General features: G+C 44.2%; 1 protein-coding gene across 3 annotated transcripts in view; it reads left to right on the top strand.

Moving 5' to 3' along the window:
• The window catches only part of ALDH1A2 (aldehyde dehydrogenase 1 family member A2), a 198,404-nt gene extending 176,392 nt beyond the window's left edge, over positions 1-22,012 (top strand). For 2 of the 3 annotated variants that reach the window (XM_024767809.1, XM_024767810.1), the window contains 6 exons: positions 8,534-8,636; positions 10,296-10,480; positions 12,153-12,317; positions 13,001-13,158; positions 13,473-13,547; positions 20,149-22,012. In XM_024767809.1, the coding sequence (XP_024623577.1) occupies positions 8,534-8,636; positions 10,296-10,480; positions 12,153-12,317; positions 13,001-13,158; positions 13,473-13,547; positions 20,149-20,221 (759 nt within the window). In that variant the 3' untranslated portion in view covers positions 20,222-22,012. The remainder of the gene's footprint in view (positions 1-8,533; positions 8,637-10,295; positions 10,481-12,152; positions 12,318-13,000; positions 13,159-13,472; positions 13,548-20,148) is intronic. The other variant, XM_024767811.1, reaches the window with a different exon arrangement.
• The last annotated feature ends 258 nt before the right edge of the window (positions 22,013-22,270 follow it).

Below are 22,270 nucleotides of genomic sequence, written 5' to 3'. Positions count from 1 at the left end.
ATCTTACCAGCAATGTATTAGACTTCTAGCTCCTTCACATCCTCAGCAGCATTTGGTACGGTCAGTCTTTATAATTTTAGCCATTCTAATAGGGGTATAGTGCTATCTCACTGTTGCTTTATATAACACAGGAAATTCTTTATCTTCACAGGAAGAATATTAACAGCTAAATATGTTACCTTCAACAATGCAGATATCCAATGGGGGAGCTGAGAGAGAAGGGAGAGTTGGGGAAAGAGAATAAGATGGAAGGTGGCCCCATGAAGGATTTTGCTGTTAGGAACATTCACACAGTGAGATAGCTTATAGCAGTGTGCATAGAGCAAGTTTCACCTAAAGTTTTCTGGTGGAGTCTATTGATATTTCTCTCTCTAGAGGGGTTTACATTCACTAGGAGGGAAACAAGTCCTGTGGCATCTTGAGTATCTCCAAGTTTCTTCTCTAGGATGATATCATTGACAGATAATAGAGGACCAGAGGGCGAAGTATTTGACTATGCTACAAAAGCCACCTTATAATTATATTAATGGTGGCAGGTGGAGAACTTTCACAGGCAAATCTAATGATCATGTAATCACCAAACCCCTTTACAGCTTGTAGTTTTTTACTTCTTTATTTATCTACCCTCTCTTAATTTTGTAGGCTACTTGGGAAACCATATAGGTTCTTCCAGAGGGTACATGTCACTTAAATATGGATTTGATTGTGGCTCCAGTAATGATTATCCTAGTAGAGGGGACCTGTTTATACATCACAAAATGTCTGGAACAGTCAGCAACAAGAAGCTTATTTGAGGTGGCTGCTTTCCATTTTACTTTAGCAAAAGGCCTTTAGAAAGAAAACAAAGTTACTCAAAGATAGGATTAATTTCTCCTTATGCAGCTAAATACATAAGCAATGAATGTAAATATTTGATAAGTGAATATAAAAGGGCTCTTATAAGCACAGAGTAAACAAACAACCTCAACAAAGTACAGGAAAACAGTTTGCATTTTGCTTGGTATGATGTTTTCTTTATTCAGTTAAATTAACAAACCATGATTTCATCATTAGTCAACAAGATAGTAGAGGGACCATCAAAGCAAACTACAGGAGAGTCCGGATTGATCTGTGCCAAACAAATGTTTGTAGCTAACAGCTGTATTATCACTGATTCTAATTTACGCAGCCAGGGTTCTCCTTTCATTTCCTAAGTGAGATGAATGTCATCTTACATGATACAGACACCCTCTCTGCTGCTTGAGTAATGAATCAGGTCAGCTCTCCCCTCTGGGTAGCCTCACCCCTCTTTGTAGGTGGGGAGAAGTGGCCTGCTAGAGTTTTTTGTTATTTTTTTTAAAACAATTTATAAGCGTCTTTCTAAGGTTGTATGAGTCCATTAGTAAACTATCCAGCATTTGAATGAAAAATACCAGTTTGTTGTGTCAAAACCTTTGGATGTACAGGTTTTAAATTACGTGCTTTCTTCCTTTTCTTGTTTAATACTTAAGTAAAACCTTGAGTGCTGAAGAATAGAAAACAGTATGCTGTAGTCTTTGCCTGCTAGCTGAGATTCTTTGATTCATTCTGCAGTAGATGTATCTCCTCAGAGCTCAGGCTGAGAATGAACCGATCCTAAGAAGCCCATCCGTTTAGTCCACCTGGTTAGTGGGACATGTAGTACCTTTGACTTGAGGATTCCAGGCTTCTTCCCATCAAAGCAGAACCCCTCCCCCAAAATCAAAATCTTGATTTTTTTAAATTTATTTGAGATTAAAAAGGAGAGTCTTATGTAACAGAAGGAGGGCTAAGGGTACAGGGCAGTCGCTCTGGAATATGTGTTAGCTGTGGATGGTGTGTTTAGCCATCAGACTTCTGCTCATAGCAGAGGGTATATAACCCCAGGAGAACATCTGGAGAAGAGAAGCAGTCCTGGCTCTGCCACTCAGTGGGTGCCTGTCAGCAAGTCATTTCTTGACCTGAGTCGTGCTTTTTTTTCAACTCTAAAATGGGGTAATAATTCTTACCTCACAGGATCACCATGAGGATTAAATAATGTTTGTGAGAACAAGCAGCACAAAATAGGTGCTCAATAAATGATAATGTTCGACAGTTGGAAAACAGAACCAACAATGAAAGGTTAGAGACAGTATGAGAGAAACACCCTTAAGGATTCTTTAATGCCACGGTTCTTAACCCTAGCAGCACATTAAACTACCCATGCCCACGGGCTCCACTGCAGACGAAGAGGATCAGAATCTCTGGGGGCAGAGCCCAGACAAAGAAAACGATTTTAAGTGCTCCGGGAGCTCCAACGTGCAGTCATGTCAGAACCATGAAGCCATCCCCTTCATTAAAGATGTGGAAATTTCAGCCAAAGATAAGTAAGAAGAGGAAAGCTCAAAATCATTCTGCCAGTGGTGTCAAGGCAAAAGCCTTGGACATAGGCATTCCGTGTTCTAATCGCTCACCTCTGTTTCCTTGAAGACTTCATAGTCTCTGATTTCCAGAGACTTCAAGAGCAGCTGTCCTGTTCTGGCCCATCGGCTCATCAAATGTTGCTGACAGTCTCTGTGTGCGTGCGTGCGCGTGCACGTGCATGCACAGGAGTCCCTCTGCTGACGGTCAGTCTGGTCGGGAAGACAGCTATTAAGCAAGAGCAGTATGAGAGTTATGTGCGATCAGAAAAGTGGGAAAACCAAACCCGATAGCCAGGGTGGATCTAGAAAGCTAGCTTCTCAGAGGAAGTGGCAAAGGTAGGGCTGAAAAATGAGTAAGCAAGGAGAGGAAAGACATTTCAGGCAGAGGAAACAGCTAATACAGAGACACGGTCACATTCCAGGAAGGGCAAGTGGTGTCATGTGCTGTAGTGATGAGTGTGTGGTGGTGAGGATGGTGGTGGAGGAGAGGGGCTGGAAGCATAGTCAGAGGCTGCATTGTTTTTCACAATCAAGCTTTGCAATTGCTATTATCCCTTAAATTAAAGGAACTGCTTAGATGCCTTGGTCCTGTGACTTTCTGGTGCAGATCTGAACAGACTGATTTGGTCTGTTATTTCTGGATATTTCAGAAAGACAAGAAATGTCCAATTATACATATTTTGGGCATTTCTACCTCTATCATAGAACCAGTAGCACAATGAAACTCAAGAAAGGAGAGGAGGAAAGAAGCACAGAGTCAATCTGTTTGGGGTTTAAGAAAGGAAAATATATTGGAAAAAGCATTCATCTTCAACCTGTTTACTGAGATCTCTACTAGAGAGTTTTCCATCTTTTAAAAAAGGTGGCATATCTCTGAGAAGGAATCCACCCCAATATGTATGCTTAACTAATCAAGAAAAAGAAATATCTCTGAGAAGAAGCCCATCCTAGAAATATGGGTAATTAACTAATGAATAAAAAGAAAAATTTTACCAGACTTTAGAAACTCTGTTCGGGGAGCAACAGCCTTGAATAAAGAGGGCACAGAAAGCCTTCCATGGTCTTTTTGTCCTGTATAACAAATTATTTTCCATGCAAAGCTCCAAATTGCATTTCCTACCCTGCTGCATTGCTGTGAGCATGATTCTGGTACATTGTGGCTCTTCCAGGGATACTCCTGATATCAATCGTGAAGACTATTCAGAATGAGGATGGGAGTCAGAGTTGATTTGTGCCAACATTCCTGCTGAGAATTAGCCCAGTTCCATTATGTGTGGGCGAGCCCCTGGTTCCTCGCCCTTGCCTGTTTGAGGTACACAGATACAGCTGAGAGACTCTGCAGGGAGTGCCAAGTTAAGACACCCCATGATAGGAACATTATCACTTACTCTTTCATAATGAGCTCTTTGTGGGAAACCTAAAAAGATCAGGTTTATCTACCATTCAGTGCAGCTGTGGTGCCTCTATGAAAAGCGAGGTCTGCTTAGTAAGACAAGAAGAATCCAGAAGAATTGGATTCTTCTGGACAGACTCTCAGAATGAGCAGGGGCCCTGAGTCTTTTTTAACTCTTCCAACTAAGTGGGGTACTAAGGGCCAGAGTAACTGCTTGGTTTGTGTCTTCGTTCATCAGTTGGAGAAACTGAGGCCCAAGGAGGTGAAGTGGCTTCCCCAAATCAAAGGTTAGTTAGAGGCCAAGCCAGAACTTATAGTAACTAGGTCTTCTCACTCCTGTGGGCCGAACTGTCGTCCATGAACCTGGTTATGATTATAATTAGCTAGGTTGTCAGAGATAGGACAGGATGTATAATAAGAGTATATTGTGAAATCTTTTCTGATTTGAAAAAAAGATAATGATGAACTTGGTCAAAATTTGTTCTCTGTGCTTTATTCTATTTAATCTGTGTTCACATACAAGATTTAATTTCTCAAACTGTGTATTTCTCTGTTTTATCTCACAGGTTGCCTATTTATCAGAATAGGGCTTGGTGTTACGAAGTCCACCCCTGTTGACTTGAACCACTCAGAAGACCTGTGCATCCTGGCAGCCTCATTTATCTCACCTCATGCTCCCACCTTGTAGTCGTGTATAAATATGACTGGCATAGCACATACATATCCCCGCGGAACTTACTACTTTTCTATCTAAGATGGGTCACTTAATCCCAGGCCTTTCTTTGATGTCTGTACCTCATTCTTTCCTGGACTTTCCTACCCCATAGATTTTAACTTTGGAAACCTTTGCATGGGATTTGTACAAGTAATATTTTAGGTTGGTTTGCACAGGACCTATCATATTTTGTAAGAGTTGCCTCTCACATGAGCTCTTTATTTTTAAACATTACTCTTTCCTGTTAAGAATTCCCTGCTTTGGAGTTGCATCTATTCTTCCTATTGTCTCTTTCCCCCTTATGGTAATAACAGTGAGGAGTGCCTCCCTTCAGGGTCACTTAACCTCGTTCCACTCACGGGGAGAATTCATGAGTAGTAATATGTTCTCCAAAGAGAGTCTGACCTGCAAACTGAGAGTATTATGTATGGGAAGGCAGATGATGATACCCAATCACATAATTAATGAAGATTTTTACACCTAGCCCACTTCTGTGGGTGAGGCCCAGAGGAGCCTGACTCTGGGTTATAACAAAATGCTGCACAACTGTGATTTCACTGTTCAGATCTAATATTAAATCAGGTCCAGATTTTTCTGTACTTATTGAACACCTGTTAGGTTTACATGGGAATCCTCTTAGCTGTGAGCTCCTCGTGGATGAGGAACTGTGCCTAGCATTGCACTTGGCACATAGTAGGAGAACCAGGAATAAGTGTTGAATGAAGGGGATTGGTGAACAACTGGGGCTTTTCAGAGTATCCTGTCCTGAGGCCACTCCAGATGGAAGTGGTTCTCCTGTAGCATAACACATCCAGTTCTTTCTTGAGGTTGGGCTGCAACTTGACCTTCTTCCAAAGATGAAAAGGAAAATCATTATTCATCTGAGATTTGCCTTTCGGTGTTTAGCACGAATTTGGTTTCTAAGGAAAAAATGGCAAAGCATTCATGCAGGAAAAATTATTCTTTAGGTATTCTTCTCTGATGACCATAGACTGAGCAAGATTTTTGTATAGTTAACTGTAGCCATGAAAATACTAATCATTGGACAACATTCCTAATGCAACAGATATCAACCCATAGAGCACTTTGATGAATGTCAGGGAGCAGAGCTAACAGAAATGCAATGCTAGTGAGTCGGCACTCTCTTTACCAACTCCACACGTTTATTCAGCATCTTCCTATGTGTAAAATCCGTGATTTCTCCTTGCTTTTGTTTGTTTTTCAAATGTCAGTCTGAAGGCAGAATATACCTTTTGTAACTGATGAACTGTGATCATTATTTGTGTCTATAAAAAGTGATATTCCTCCTCACTTTTAAATTAATTTGGAGTTTCAGGGATAAGGTTTTGGTGGTATGTGCCATGCATTAGGTGCTCAGTAAATATAGAAGGGAAGGCAGAGTGCTGGGAGGAGGTTACGGGAAGGAGAGGAAGTGATCCACACTTGGGCCCTGGAGTCAACCTGCACAGACTCCAGCAGACTCTGCGTGTAACTGCCAGGTAACCTGGTAACATCCATTGACTTCTAACCTGAGTTTAATATTCTTTAAAATGAGATAATACCTACTTCGTAGGGTTTTTGAGAGGCTTAAATGCATGAATACATGTAAATGTCTGATATAAACCAACTCAATAAATGCTAGTTTTTTAAATATAATTAATAATAATGTTCATGACGTCCAGTGATTATCTTCTTTGAGAAAGCACTTGTCTCTTTATCTTCCTGGACTTTGAAATGAGTCCCCTTCAGTTGATATGGATTCCTCAGGGCAGAGAGAGACAAGCACAGTAGAATTGCTCAGAACAGGCAGCTGCAGGCGACAGCCTCCTCAGGGACGCCCCATGGTGCTATTGCCCTGCTGCCCTCGTGTGGGTTCCCCTCTGCTAGGGTTTCAGGCTTCAGTCCTAATCTCACCTGACTGCTGTTCTCTTGCCAGGATGGAGGGCTAGATTCTCCTTTCCTTTGTGTATCCATACTTTCCTCTTGCAGGAGAGCGTGTTTGCCTGAGAACGGGGCCTTTATTAGCCCATCTTCCTAGGGGGTTTACCTTGAGGTCGAAGAGAGACAAGCCGGCCCGGTGGGGAAGGGCCGTCTGGCTGTGGGCTGATGTCTGCCCATTAATCCTTAGGGCCAGACGTTGGTGTTTCTTAAACCTTTGATGAGTAACAGTGTTCTGCATCTAAGAGACTCTAATTTTACCTCTTTCAGAGACATCACTATTTTTTCACCAAAATTAGATTTCCTCAGAATGAGAGTATATTTTCTAAAAATGTTTTGGCACGAGGTAGAGTAACAATAAAAACATGTAAAGCATTTAGCCCTGCTAATGAGCAATACTGGAGACTGGTGGCAAGTCAGAAGGCTTCGTCGGGGTTTTCCTGAGGTAATTGACACGCACAGAGAGTGGAGGGGCCCTGGGAGGAGACCTGCCTTGGAAGATTCTGTCCCCTACAGCCACCTCCATTTCTCTGCGCCCAGCGTGGAAGAAGGGGCCCTGGCCTCTCATACCTGTGCGCGGCTAACTGGTGTAGGCGCTTACTGCGTGCCAGTCTGGGTTCTGAGGGCCGTCGACCCTAAATCACTTCATCCTTAGGACACCTAAGTTCTGAGGTGGATACTGTTTCTAGCTCCATTTACAGAGGAGGGGACGGAGGCTCAGAGAAGATAAAAAATTTCCCAAGGTCAAACAGTCGTTAAGTGATATAATCAATAATAAAAAAAAAAAACCCAGGCTCCAGAGCCTTTTCTCTTAACCACTGCTCTACTACACTGCTTGAGGAGTTACCCCATCCTTCCTGAGGATCGCACGCAGGGACCAGAGGGGTCCAGCATATGTTTAGCATTTCTCTTCCCCAGCTTTTTAAAATACTTTATTTTCAGTAGGATTCCAGGCATAAGTAGCAGTCTTCATCTCAACAAGGGCAAACTGCCTATAAGAGCTATAGGGTGGCCCAGCACTTGCCGTAGAGTGACCTCTGCCCTCCAATAGGGCAGCACCCTGTCACAGGCCAGGTGCCCTGGAAGGGGTTTCTGAGATGGAGTTTGCCATGCAGGTTATTTATTAGGGATCCCAGCCAAAGGGCAGTTGACACAATGGGAAGTTGAGCTGCAGTGCAGGCCTGATGGCCTCAGCCAAGCACCTGGCTGTGGTGGAGCGGACGTGGTCTCTCAGAGCTGCCTGGTGGTACCACCGCCACCGTCAGGCGGTGGATGTGGGACACCTGAAGGAGGGCATCCCCTTGGGCAGGGAAGCTCTTTTCAGCTGAGGTGACTCTGAAGGAGCTGACAGCACTCCTTGTCACTGAGGCAGTGCGTTCTTCCTTGAAAGGGGGCTCTAGGCGCTGCATCCGTGTTTCCATCTTGACGCTTTCAATTTTATTAGCATTGTGAATCTACACAATGGGAAATGCTTTCTTCAAACTCAGCCTCTATTTGCTTGGATTCTAGATAAGTAGGCATTGCACAAATAAAGACAGATCCTCAGCTTTCTGGAATCCTTTTACTATAGCCCTAGGCAGAAGCAAAGGTATCACATCAATATATATATTTGGACCATGTGATTAAAGTCATACCTGGCATTTCTGGAGGCACTTAAAGAGTTTGTTTTACGCTCATCATGTCTTTCAAGTGGAGCCAGTTGGCTTTTTTCTGGAGGCCAGAGTCCAAAGCTAAAAGCCACAATGCAGTGATGGAAAAATCTCTAGTTACATTTTGCTTGCTAGTTGTCTTTTAGAGAAATCTTTCAGGGATTAAGATTCCAGGTTTAACTCCCTTTTCCTTGCTCCTTCCATCGTGATACTAAAGCAGTCTTCCAGCTCACTTCAGAACAGACATTAACCTGCATCCCAACTGACTTATTTCTTGTCCACGCAAGTTGACCACAGATTCGTTCCTGTGTATCTGGTGGGTGCTTTGCCCTGCAGGATCCATTACTGCTGTGTCCCACTGTTGCCCACAGCTGGCTCTGGCCACTGACGGTCTCAACTGCAAGGTGCGCAAAACCTTTCTCCATTTCCCTTCTTTCAGGTTGGAAAGCTTATCCAAGAAGCAGCTGGAAGAAGTAATTTGAAACGAGTAACTCTGGAACTTGGAGGGAAAAGTCCCAATATTATTTTTGCAGATGCCGATTGTAAGTCAACCACAGATCTCTTACATGCCCTGGCATACTGGCCTGCGGTGCTCACTTTTATTATCTCCACTTTCAACAGGACACTAAGAAAAAGGTCTTTGAAGCTAAGTGGCATTCAAGGAGAAAAATCTAGACCCTTCCTTTTAAGGACAAAATAATATTGGTAAAGACCACTTATCAGTTGACAATCAGATCGAGTTTGTTTTCTAGACATGATAAGCCATTTTGACTCTGTGTTGTTGTAAAATAGGGTAGAAGAGGTGAAGGCCTGGTTGGTGTTGTATAGTGGAAAGAGCAGTAGTCTAAGCCTCTGAACACTGGAAATGTAACCTCTGCCTAGATTCGAGAAACTTGAAACGTCTCATGTTTGCCTGGTGGCTTTGCAGATCATTAAAAATTTTTAGTTCACTAGCTCTACCAACGTTGTCCCAAACCCACACCCCCTTCTCTGTTTAGCCATCCCCACCCCTTTCTGTTGCCCCCATGGCTCTTAGTCAGGATGACAACACACTATGGTCGGTTCTGTATGAATAGACCTAAATTGGAGGTGATTACACCTTGGCAGTAGGACTATACAGAGGCCTAGAGCTATAACCTAGAAACCCCATGTCTCCAGGCAGGATGCTCTCTAGTCCACTCTGCACGGGTGTGCTCCTCATGTTTGGAAAAACTTGCCAGGGAATGAAATTACAAAACCTCTTTCAGTCATCCTTTTTCTTCTTCACATCCTGCCAGGCAGCACTGCTTCCTCAATTTCACTACTAGAGAGATCAGAGAACAGAAAGCAGATTGCCTGAATTTCAGCCCCAGCTTGGAATTTGCAAGTTCAGCTTCAGCTTTATACTAGTTGTCAAGAGGATCAGAATTCTGTACCTAAATTCCTATTAAGGTGTAGGCACTCCACTGACAGTACATTGATTCATTCAGTCAGTGAGTCATTTAGCAACTAGCAGACACCAGATTTATTAATACTATATTGAGTATTACTTAGTATCTCTTATTTTCACATGAGATGAAAACGAGTTACCATGTGCTACTATACAATTCCATGTAAATATAGAGGAAATTGAGCGTCTTCAAAGACGATCATTGCTGTCACAGTTTAATGTGCCAAAATACTAATTAAAAGTATAGCTGCAAGGTCCTATAGATTAGGGATTGCAAATTGGCAGTCTATAGGCCAAATGCAAGGTATGGCTATGTTTACTTCTAAGTATTACACAAAATATTGATTTCCGTTTTTTCTTAAAACTGGAAATCTGGCAACCCTGGGCTATGTTTATGCATAGCAACAGCCAAAGGTAGCACTTTCCTTCTGAGTCTCTGTCACATTGCTTTACTATTATCTACACAGCCCCTTTGGTTATTGGGGTTTGAGACTCCTGTTATAGATAACGTGGTCTAATCCCTCTTTTTACAGAAGAAAGGTTTTCCAAGAAGTGAAGACGTCCAAGTTAACACAGCCAATAACGTCAGGGTCTGGTTAGAACTAGAACCAAGTTGTGTTCTCAATCCAGTGCTTTTCACTGGGCTGCTCACAGTTCTGCTCTGTGGTGAGCATGACATTACACTTGGGGCTTTGGGGAGGGAAGAGGGTCGGTCCCTTAGGCCCCTCCGCAGGCAAAGCAGTGTTGAGAGCATGGCTGTTTCCTCCTGTAGTGGACTATGCCGTGGAGCAGGCTCACCAGGGTGTGTTCTTCAACCAAGGCCAGTGCTGCACTGCAGGATCTCGCATCTTTGTGGAGGAGTCCATCTATGAAGAGTTTGTGAGAAGAAGTGTGGAGCGGGCTAAGAGGCGCATAGTGGGCAGCCCCTTTGACCCCACCACCGAGCAGGGACCCCAGGTAGAAAAATCACAGACATGCCCATTCTTTTTTAAACATCTTTATTGGAGTATCATTGCTTTACAATGGTGTGTTAGTTTCTGCTGTATAACAAAGTGAATCAGCTATACATATACATTTTTTTTTTTTTTTTTTTTTTAGATTCCATATATATGTGTTAGCATACGGTATTTGTTTTTCTCTTTCTGACTTACTTCACTCTGTATATTAGTGAGGTCCATCCACCTCACTACAAATAACTCGATTTTGTTTCTTTTTATGTCTGAGTAATATTCCATTGCATGTATGTGCCACATCTTCTTTATCCATTCATCTGTCGATGGACACTTAGGTTGCTTCCATGTCCTGGACATGCCCTTTCTTTACTTAATCTCTTATGAACACAGAAACCAGACACTCTGGTGGAACCCGACAAAGCATCATCTTCCTTCTTCTGCTGACTCCTTTCTTCTTCCTCATCTGTCTTCATGGCTGGAAATGTAGCCAGTGAGGCATTGCTTGCTTACATCTTGTGCTTCTCTTTCTGTTTCTAAATTTTATCCTTGAAAAGCCAAGAGATTAGGATTGCCTTAAGGATATCTTGAACTTTGGGGGTAGGTTGGAGTCTCCCAGCTCCAAAAAAGGACCCAGGCATGGCAAGATGGATCTTGACTAGAACCCAGTCCCAGTCCTTAACTGCTGGAGTCAAGACATCCCCACAGGTGCCACAGTCAAGGAGGGCAGGTATCTCTCATTCCCAGAAACCCATTTATACTTTTACCAGCTGCCAGGGATTCTCTCCACCAACCTGACCTACTCTGGGATGACCACATGCAGTTTGTAATTGTGTAGGGAATGGAGAGCTGTCTGCTCTCTCTTCTGCCATATGGTTCTCTCTTACTCTGAATGCTTCATGCACTGTGGTGGATGAGGAGGGCCACAAAGGTCCCTGCTGGCTGCACTCTTGAGCTCTGCAGGTTCTCCATGGTCATCAAGGTATATTTCCAGTTAGAACTCTGGTTTTGAACTGAGAATTTTTAAAGGAATATGTAGACCAGATCTCATCTGGATCACTAGAGCATGGGTTTTCCTGATAAGAAGCAATATCTCCTTAGTTTTGGGACCATTTGAGAGAAGATTGAAGTTGTAACAGCAATTCAAACTCAGGTGAATGTAGGTTTCTTTTTTATTTACCATAATAATTGAGTGATAAGTCTATAACTTGGGGGCTTGCGGGGGGCGAGAATGACCTTATTTTATGGACTAGGATGCTAGCTCTCACTCTTTAAACTTAATCCTTTCCTCTGATGGTATAACAGTAGTTCCATAAAAATATACCCCAATATTCATTTGTTTATAAGGTTAATTTTTACTTATATAAACAGTGAATAATCAATTAGCCAGTATCTCCATCATTTAGAAATACTGCTTAAATCTTGAACTGGTACTTATGACTTGTCAGTATCATCAGAGCAGTGCATTCACTGGAATTCTTGATGTATTAGGTTGAACCATACAAAATTACCCTTTTTCATAGGTCCAAAATGGTTAATTAACAGCAGTTCCATATGATTTGACTAGGTATAATGAAGCTTTGGCCAAAAATCACAAATGAGAGAGATTCTTGAGCACATGCTTATTTCCATTTTCATAGAAGATTTTACTTGGAGTCATCAGGCACTTTCTTCTGTAGATTGATAAGAAACAGTACAACAGGATCCTGGAACTCATCCAGAGTGGTGTGGCCGAAGGCGCCAAGCTGGAGTGTGGAGGCAAAGGGCTGGGCCGAAAGGGGTTTTTCATCGAGCCCACGGTGTTTTCCAACGTCACTGACGACATGCGGATCGCCAAGGAGGAGGTATCACATAGATTTTAACAGCAGCCACATCTTCCTTGGGATGGTTTCCAGGGCATTTCTAGTAGACAATATTAGAGGTTTAGTTCTTTGTATTTTATATACATTGTACAATAGCAATAAACATGGCTATGAAAATCCCCAGTTTCAAGAAAGAAGTTAGACAAAGAGGCAAGCAAGCTAGACAGAGGCCCGGTGATGTGCTTTATGATCTCAATTGTTATTAGCCAACAGAACCATCATAAAAGCCAATCAATGGTCTCAGTGATACATTGTCAACAGTTCAGTTCCCCCAAATATGGGTCATTAGGCTGTTAATCAGGAAATAGAAAGCACCCAAGCATCCTCACACTTCTGCAGGAGAGGACCAGTTGCAGATCAGCCACCTCTCCAGAGCGGTAGTTCTCAGTTCTGGAGCAGTGCCTGGGGGATCATGGAGAACACAGCTTTAGAACACACTGTGGAATCAAGTGTTGCCGGGCAGGGTGGGGGAGCGGAGGAGTTAAACTCTAAGGGTAGACTTATGTAATCTTATTCTGGGAAAGTTTGGGATATTTTTACAGTTATGTTCTGCTAACCTTAAACATCATTTAAATGATGAAGGCAGAATAAACTTGCCTTGAAACATAGAAAACAGGTGAAAGGATGGCGAAGCAACCATGTTGGATCAACCTATTTTATTGCAGATCTTTGGCCCCGTTCAGGAAATTTTGAGGTTTAAGACTATGGATGAAGTTATTGAAAGAGCCAATAACTCAGACTTTGGACTTGTAGCAGCTGTCTTTACTAATGACATCAACAAGGCCCTCACGGTGTCTTCTGCAATGCAAGCTGGGACTGTTTGGTAAGACCAGAGTCAGTCTCGTTCTGGCCATAACACATTCCATGAGGGTGGGAGGGGGCTTGTAATTCTCCAGAGCCTGTGTGAAATAAAAGCATATGCTCTGGAAGGGTGGGGGAGACCGCAGACTTCACCCTGAGAAGGGATACTTCCTATTGGCTAGATCAGGAAGTCAAAGTAAATCTTATAAATTATAAAATTTTCATGTGGGGAAAAAGGAATTAAAAAATAGAACTTATAAAAGAAATATCATGCCAGTGGGATTGTTTCTGTGTAAGCAGAATACACACTAACAGTACCATGTTTTCTTCTTTCAGGATCAATTGTTACAATGCCTTAAATGCCCAGAGTCCCTTTGGGGGATTCAAGATGTCTGGAAATGGGAGAGAAATGTAAGTGTCCAAAGTTGCTGGTGCCTGAAGAGAAACAGGGTTGCGAATAGCAGCATAGAGGGGCACTCACAGCATCAGTGAATTCTCTTACTTTCATCCATTCACTAAACAAACACTTGGTTGAAAACATAAATGTATAAGCAAAGCACACATTACAAAGATGAATAAAACACAATAATACCCTTACCTTAAGTGGGAATGGAGAAAAATTCATGTACCAATAATTCCATGTAATAGGTGCTATTATGCAAGTATGTCAAATATCTTGTTAAGTACAGAGGAAAAATCAATCAATTTTGCCTGATGAGGTCACAGAAGACTTCACAGAGGAAATAACACTTCAGTTTCTTAGGAGCAGGCATTCCAGGTAGAGGGAATAGCAAGAACAAAGGCATGAAGGCATAGCAAATACAGACTAGTCCAGACACAAAACAGAGTTTGGCATGTTTACAACAGACGTCACCAACTGCCCACCCAGGGACAAATCTGGCTTAGAGAAATGTTTTGGTTTTTTTTTCCTTATAACATTTAAAAACCTTTACCTGACATTCAAAATGGGGAGACTTTCCATAAAAATCTAGATTTCTTACATATTTTCATTCCCCCAAAGCAAAATTGCTGCAGCTGTGAGCTCTGCAGTTTTCCCTATTCCCCATCATGCCTGCTTCTGGGAACTGAATATTGGCTGTGTTCGTTTTACACATAGCCAATTCACTCGCTGTCACCTGCTCAGTGCCTATAGGATCTTTGAGTCTGGGGCTGCAGAGCCTAGGGTACAGGATGCACGGAGGAGACTTGCTGAAGATACAAGTGGAGAGGTTGCTTTAAACCCAATCTCAAAGGGTTTTTAAAGGGCATGCTGTGGGAGCTGAGGGGATACCAACGTTCTTATGGCCAACATTCTTGGTGTATAGAGGATGTTTTGGCAGAGATCACAGGAAGATGACCCATTACAAGGATTTTGCAATAACAATAATAGGTATTAATTAAATGCCTGCTCTGCATATGGCTTTATTCTGCCTTCTTACTTGCTTTTCACAGTGATTCTATGGGATAGATACATTTATCTTTATCTCACAGATGGTTCAGATGAGGAACTAAGGGTTGGAGTGGTTAAGTAGCTTGCCCAAGTCTCACAGCCAGTAAGTGGCAGATCTGAGCTTTGAACCTAAATTTTAGTGGCTTAGTTTCCGTTATGTCTGGCCAAGGAAGCATGGGAACCGGGTATAAGGACTCTTCCGGGTCAGAATCAGAGCTGGGCTGCCCTCTTTTGATGCTGAGGACCTGAAAAATGGGACTGTGGCAGAGGAAAACTAGAGTGATTGCATTTGCAACTTCACATATGAATGGATTTTTAGAATTGCTTTCGGAGAATGAATGGTAGCTAGGGTCTTCCTGAGCTGACATCTCCCCTCATCCCCAAAAACTTTCATTTTCCCTCATTTCGAAAGGAGATAGATCCATGCTAGATCCATGTTTTCTAAATCCTGTGACTCATAAGAGGAAACATCTTCCATGCCTGTTCCCTCGGGCATTACTGAATGCATACTTTTTTGAACAAATGCTTAGTTCGCAATCAATCTGCTACAAAGTATTGAGCACATACATACTTTGTGCAAAGCATGATGCTTGGTCTGTAGGGGAAGGTGCAGCTCATTAAATTACTTAAAATTTTGTTGGATAAATGAAATATATAACATTGAAAGAATCAAAAGAATTCCAGAAAAGCTTGTGGAGTGGTAGAGGAATGCAGGGGTGATAGAGATCATTGTGAGCTGGAGAAGTCCAGGAAACCATTAGATGTGATCTTTTATAGGGATTTGAATTGGCCTTTAAAGGAGAGGAACATTTGAGTAGATGAGGAGAGAGGAATAGTTTTTCATGGTTGGTGGGCAAAACAGGATAGCAGTGGGGGAAGAGTTAGCAGAGGCATTGTGGGAGAAATAAGTATGGTGTTTGGGGGGAAGTGCAGTGAACCCATGACTAGCACAGGGGATTTACATCTTCAGATACTGTAGCTGGTAATCTCTAGTCCCGAGCCATTAAACCATGAAGTAGATATAGCTTTGAGGCTAAGAGCAGAGTTTCTAGAATCACACTGCACAGATATGTACCCTGGCTCTACTGCTTAATACCTGTGCAGCCTTGGACAAACTATTTAATCTCACCGAGTCTCAGTTTCCTCATCTATAAAATGGGAATAATGATAGATAGTACTTACCCTGCAGAGCTGCTGTTAGGATTAAATGTTAGAATCATGTATGCCAAACAGCCAGCAAGGTATCTGGCAAACCTTCAGAAAATGTGAGCTACTATCATCATTATTGATCAAGTAGATGACTGTTATGTAGGCAGTCCTTCTTTTTCTTAATAAATGTATTAAGAAAGGGAGAAACTGCTCTTGCTTGAACCTTTGCTTCTGGCCTTCAGTACCTCCCACTTGCTTTATAGCCAGAACCCATACCCAGTCTGGATCCTATTTGCTAAGTTATTAGTATTCCTTCAGCTTTTATAAAGTCTTCATGTACTCTAAGTATCTCTTCTTAACTTGCACATGGCCTTAACTTTCTGCTTCCACTTTTGAAGATGCATTCAACTTCTTTCTTTTCCTGCCCCTGTGTTTGTGCTCTCCCAGTCTCTGAAATGTTGGGGCCATCGCCGGCTCTGGGAATGCTGCTCACATTGACTGTTACAGATCATTAACAGGGTGTATCATGGGCATAAAATACACTTGAAATAACTAATTGCTGGTTGGTGGTTTCTCATCTCAGGCTAGCCCTGGCCTCTCATCACAGGCAAGCCTCCTACCAGGATTCGGGCTTGGGACGTTGTTCAGGCGCAGTCTCTTCCTGTCAGAAATATCGCCCTCGCCTAGAGAGAAGGTCCAAGAGACAGTTTGGCTGTGTCAGAACCACACAGAACAGTGGCCTTTCTCGACTCGTCCCATGGGCACAGTAGTGATTTGGCCTTCCCAGTGCAGTTAAAAAATAATTAGGAAACAGTGCTCTTTGATGAGACTCACTTCATCTTATCTAAATTATATGAGTCTTTGTTCCTGTTTGCCCCCAAAACATGTTTTCTCTTCCTTAAATGACCTGGAGTGGTAGGAAATGCTTCAGATAAAAGAACCTGCCCTGTCCTGGTTCCCCACGCTTCTTCTCATTTAATACTGTCCTGGAAACTCTGCTTAGCCTTCCACTTGGACAGAATTGTTTATCTCATGGCCTGCAGGCTCCATGCAGCTTTGGTCCCTGACATCTCCTTGCCCACCTCTAAGAGGAACAGAGAAGGGAAGTAGCATTTTCTGGAAATGAGCTCCAAGGAAGGCTGTTGGAGCCCCTGAGTGCTACCCCACAGAGAGCTGTGGAGAGGGCTGCCCTCTACAGGTTATCTGATGAGCTGGCCTCTAATTCCCAGGGTCAGAGACTTGGGCTGAGTTTCTCTCCGTTCTGCTTGTCCAGCTAATTCCATCTATTTCAGCCTTCCCATCCTTTTCCGTCTCATTTAAGCTCTCCTGAGACAAGGGGTCATAGAGTCCAAGCTATAAAATATGTATCACAAACCTAGGGGATGGAAAGAACGCTGTGAACCTCAGCATTTTAAAAACTAAGGACACACGCTTTGAAGACGAGAAGTGTTGTTCGGATGCTCTGAGTCAGTGTGTGTGTGCACAGCATTGCGTATGCACAGAAAGTCACCTGAAAGCTGGGAGAGGGGCTTTCTAACCCTGCCTATCTGGCGATCCACTCTCAGAGATTCTGATTTAGTAGAACTGGGCTAGGGCCCAGGACCTGGATTTTTAACAAGCTTCTGGAATGATTCTCGTGCAGGTGGTCTGGGGATGCTGCTCTGAGAAATGCTGCTGTAAGTCAAAGAAAAGGGCAGGGAAATATACACCCTAAGCAGAAATCCCTATTTGTTTTATGCGTGAGTCTGAGTGACTTCCTAAAATGGCTGGCTGAGAGACACACAAATCTAACGTCTTACCTTACCTTTACGTATGCCGAGTTTGGTTCATCTTCGGGAATATGACCTAGTCTGGCCAAGAAGCAGGAATACAAGCTTCTAAATGTGCTGTGCCCTGACACGTGGCCCCGCCGGAAAGGTGACTATACAAAGAGATTGGGGCATGTCAATAACAATACGTCTGCCTTTTGTGCAGTAGTGGACTTCTTCCTTAACTATGGAACTATGTGCCACAGAATTTAACTGAGAAAAATTTTAGTAGATTTGAGAGAAGGACCCTAGAATGAGATGGCGAAATAGCTGAAGAATCCACATGTTAGGGATTGGATTCAGAGACCTTACAGCAGTGTTGCTCAAAGAGTGGGTCCAATAGCCACCCATCTCATGGTCTCCTGGGCTCCTCCCCAGACCTACTGGAACAGAATCTTTGGTGGGAGATGATCAGGAACCTACAGTTTAAGCAAGCTTCACGGGTGATATGTGTACATTAAGGTTCAGGAACTGATGTCAGAGAGACGACCGGGTGCCAAGAGGAGGGAGAGAGTCAGCTGGAGTCATACAGCCAGTTTAACGCAGAGCCGAGTTGGCACTCCTGTCTGCCAACCCCCACCCTCAGTGTTCTGCTCCACGCGCTGCCCTGAGACCTCTCATTGGCTTTCCTTGAGGCCTGGGCCCATGGGCAGTCTTTCCTTTCACGGCAGATGTGAGTCCACTCCAACATCTCGGAGCAGGCTGTGTGCCGGCCATGCAGCAGATGGCCTCCTGGGACCCGAGAGAGGAGCACCTCCAGTCCAGCAGAATTTTCCGTTGCTTTGAGCACCCAGAGATTTGGGATCCGGCAGTCACACTCGAAAGCAAGGTTTCTAGCTCTGTAGACTTTCTTATATCTCTCACAACCTAGTTAGAGATCTGAGTGGGAGGAAAGTGGTTCAGGGTCTGCCCCATGTGTGTGCACAAGCGAGGGAACAAGAAGGGAGTAGCCACACTTCAGACAGGAGGCAGATGGTGTCCGTGATGAAGAGACACATGCACAGTTGCCCAAGGGCAGGAGAAAGGCCAGCGAGAGCCAGAGCTGAGCTGGTAATAAAGAGACAGCCTGGACAGAGCCGGTGAGGGAGCCACATTCTGAGTGGGGCAATCCCAAGCTTATTCTTCCCATTCCTGCAAGCAGAATGGCCAGTGCAGACGAGAGAGCAGCATGCTGCCTGAGTCGCTGATGTTCTGGGGGCTGTGGGGGAGGAGGGGGGCACGACCACTCAGGTGCCCTGGTACTCAGAGGAGCTGCTGGCACAGCAAGGGCAGCTCTGTGTCGGGCCAGGGAAGCAGAATGAATCCTTTACAGCGGGTCTTCGCTGTAAAGCCCAGTTGCAGTGACTTTATACCTTTTATATAAGACTGTTTTTAAAAACGGCCTGTCTTAATCTTTTCTTATTCAAATACATCTCTAAGCGTTCTTTCATGTTTTTTTCTGGCAGAGATGGTCAATCAGCAGGGTGGAACTGGGGAAGAGGGGGTAGGAAGAAGCCTGCCCCCCCTTCCTCGCTCCCACAGTTATCAAGTGCTTTCTTTCAGCCTGATGCTGTGGGCTGCACGCTAGGTTTGGGGGAGGACAGAAAGCAAGATGAGGAAGATGCAGATCGGTGGGGGAGACAGAGACGCTCGAGCACCCCCGCCCTCCCTCCTGGTATTACGGGGCTGTGGTAGAGGTGGGTACAAGGTGCTCTGAACACAGAGCAGGAGGGGCACTCCTTCTGCTGAGAACTTGAGGAGAAGCTTCACAGAGGAGTGACTTTGAAAAGAAAAGAAGAAGAAAATGTCAAGTATTTTGCAGAAAATAATTAAGAGAACATGCTTGATGTGACAATGAAATCGAGAAAAGAAAGAAAGACAATTAAAGAGAGGTAGGAATAAGAAGGAACGAGAGAAGAGAAGTGAAGGAAAGGAGCACCGTAGCAGTGAGGCTTTTCCACGCGCCAGCGCCCTTCAGGCAGTGGTCGGAGGGGCTGTTTCTCCTGGGGCCGCCGAGGCAGGTGACCTGGCTCCCCCTCCCCCCTCTCAGGCCCGGCCACCTACAGGCCCTTCAGAGGCCGGGGCTGATTATCTGGTTTCTCCTGCACCCGGCCCAGCACGGTGCTGCCCCATAGTAACAGTGCGATAAACGTTCGTTTGCCTGATGACAGAAATCCCTGATCAAGGCCCCAGAGGGTGCCATGAGCCAGGAGGGGAAGTGGCCGAGGGCAAGTCTCGGGAGACAGCTGACTCTCACTTCCCAATTCCTTTCCCGTCCATGGTTTTGATTTCCTCTTTCCCCTGACTCTGTGGAGGCCGCAGACGGTATTTGTTCAGGGTTCTGTCTTTAAGGCATTGCGTGTGATCTGTACTCTTCTGTGGTGGGCCTTTGGGTATTGTTGCCACTTATTAAACTGAAGGACCAGTGAGAAGGAATGTAGAACATCAAGCCAAGAGGACCCTCGTGGTTTTCTTTCAGGTAAAGTGGACTGGGTCTCGAGGAGAGCCATTAGAGCACAGGCACATCCTGTGCGTCCAGTGGTTGGAACAGGGTTTTTGAAGAGGAAAGCCCATGTTGAGCTGTCTAGGCCTCTGGTACCTGATACAGCCCGTTTCTGTTTTTCAGGGGAGAATTTGGTTTGCGAGAGTACTCCGAAGTTAAGACTGTGACAGTAAAGATCCCCCAGAAGAACTCTTAAGATGGCCAAGAAGGAAGGTGAAGGCCGGCCTGCACGACTCTCCCCCTCTGCTTTCCCTGTGGGGCCCAGCTCTCAGGAATCCAAACTTGATACTCAGTCCTTACTTAAGATTTAAATGACAGCAGGTAGGCCAGGCCATTCGCTGCGTAAAGAAAGCAAACCAGTTGGGCGTGGTTTCTTGGCACCCTGTGAGGGATCACCTTAACAGTACCAAACATTGGGGAACGTGGGATAAAGGCGCGAGGAGTAGCTGTGGGGCATACCCAGTATTTCTTTCTGGGGTGAGGGAGCTGTATTATTTGATGCCTTCTGTCACAAAGGACTTTGCTTGTGAGCAAAGGTAGCCTTTCCATTGTCTTCATTTCCCCCTTCCAGGCTCTCCCTGCTCACGCACCCCTCCCGCTCCTCCAAGGAGATCTCAGCTGAGCTCATCTGGGGCAGATGTTTGGGCCGGGAACAATTTTCCAAGGTTTTGCAGCCAAATTACCATTTCATGTCATCCATTTCTTCAAAGCAAAACATGAAATGGTTTTAGTTAGAGCCAGACCAGACTGAAAATGCCAGGAGCTGGTACACTGCAGATGTCCTAAGGAGAAAGAACTTGGGATATTCCTGACCCAGTCTGGCTTTCTTACATCCATATATAACAGAAGTGAAAGATCAGGAGATGGAGCTCCAGCGATCATTATGTGTAGTTCACAGCCTCGGAGCTCATCACTGCATGGTTTGAGGGGGTAAGAGAGAGGGATGTGTGTGTGTGCGCGCGTGCGCGCGGGCATCTGTGCATTTAATTCCTTCTTGAGTATTCTGGAATAAGTCGGGGTGGGTTTTTCATGGATTAATCTTTTCCAAAGCTTGTCTTTAAAATCAACCAAAAACTGATCTGAGCAGGCTTGAGAATTTGGAAAAAGGTAATGCTGGGTGCCTTGTAGAAATAATTCCACTTCCAATACTGCTGACAATTCATACTAAATGAATTATCTCTGCAGTTGGAATCTATAGCTTCTTCCACCTCCCACCCCCACCCCATCCCTGTCCCTGGTGCACGCCACCTCCCAGTCCCAGTGCTGTGGGTGTGACTTCAGCTTCCCATGCCCTAGGTCAACTGGCAGTAACCTTGGAAAATCTGGCCAGGCTCAGAGGTTTCCTTCTCCATTTGTAGAGTTCCGGTGTGCCACAACTGCCACGCTGCACCAGATCTCCACTTGTCACGCCCGTGGCTTGTCCACACACCACTCTTGCTCTTGGCCTCCCAAGGGGGAAGCATGAAGCAGGCTGGCTCCCTTTCCTCCAGCCACACATTCCTCTTCTGCTTTCCACTGAAGGCTCCGTCTCTGACATGGGCAGTGTCAGCTTCCTTTCCTTTTTCCCTCTTTCCAGCTGCCAAATCCAATTCGTTCTCTAACCTAGATGAAGATCATTTATTTAAAAGTACCAACATAACCTAGAATATATGAAATATGGGCAACACATATATAGCCTTCTGTATTTAATGGTTTTCTGCTTTCTAACCATACTGGTTTTCTATTTATAACCCTTGACTATTCATGATGTTTTAAAGAAACCTCTCCTTGCTGTTATTGACAAAGGACAGTGGCCAGATGCCTTGAGAGATGCCACATTTCTGAGTTCTTTCGTGTGAATGTCATGCTCTCCTCCTATAGCCTGTGTCCCAGTGAACATATCCATTAACCAGATAGTTACCTTTGAACTGCAATATAGAATGTGAAAATGAAGATTTATTTCTTTTAATTTACTTAAAAAAGAAACCTCTGTGCTAGCAATAAAGCATTTATATTGTGTACTCCTCGGGATCATTTGGCTGTGTTTATCAGTGTCTTTGTGTCATACCGAGTCCATCTAGGTCCTTCTCTCAGCTGCTGGGCTTTTCAGGTATGTTGCTGCCTCTGGCTACTGAGCAGAATTTGGGGGGTATTCTTGCCGTAAGGTAAACAAGACCCTTATTTCTGACACTGTTTAAAATCCAGGCATACATACAGTTCTGTGTGGCAAACAAGTATAACCATGTATGAAACATATGAAATGACA

The sequence above is a fragment of the Neophocaena asiaeorientalis genome, unplaced genomic scaffold, assembly GCF_003031525.2.
Source record: "Neophocaena asiaeorientalis asiaeorientalis breed wild unplaced genomic scaffold, Neophocaena_asiaeorientalis_V1.1 scaffold71, whole genome shotgun sequence".
In the NCBI taxonomy this organism is placed as follows: Eukaryota; Metazoa; Chordata; class Mammalia; order Artiodactyla; family Phocoenidae; genus Neophocaena; species Neophocaena asiaeorientalis.
This window is presented reverse-complemented; position numbering and strand designations above follow the sequence as displayed.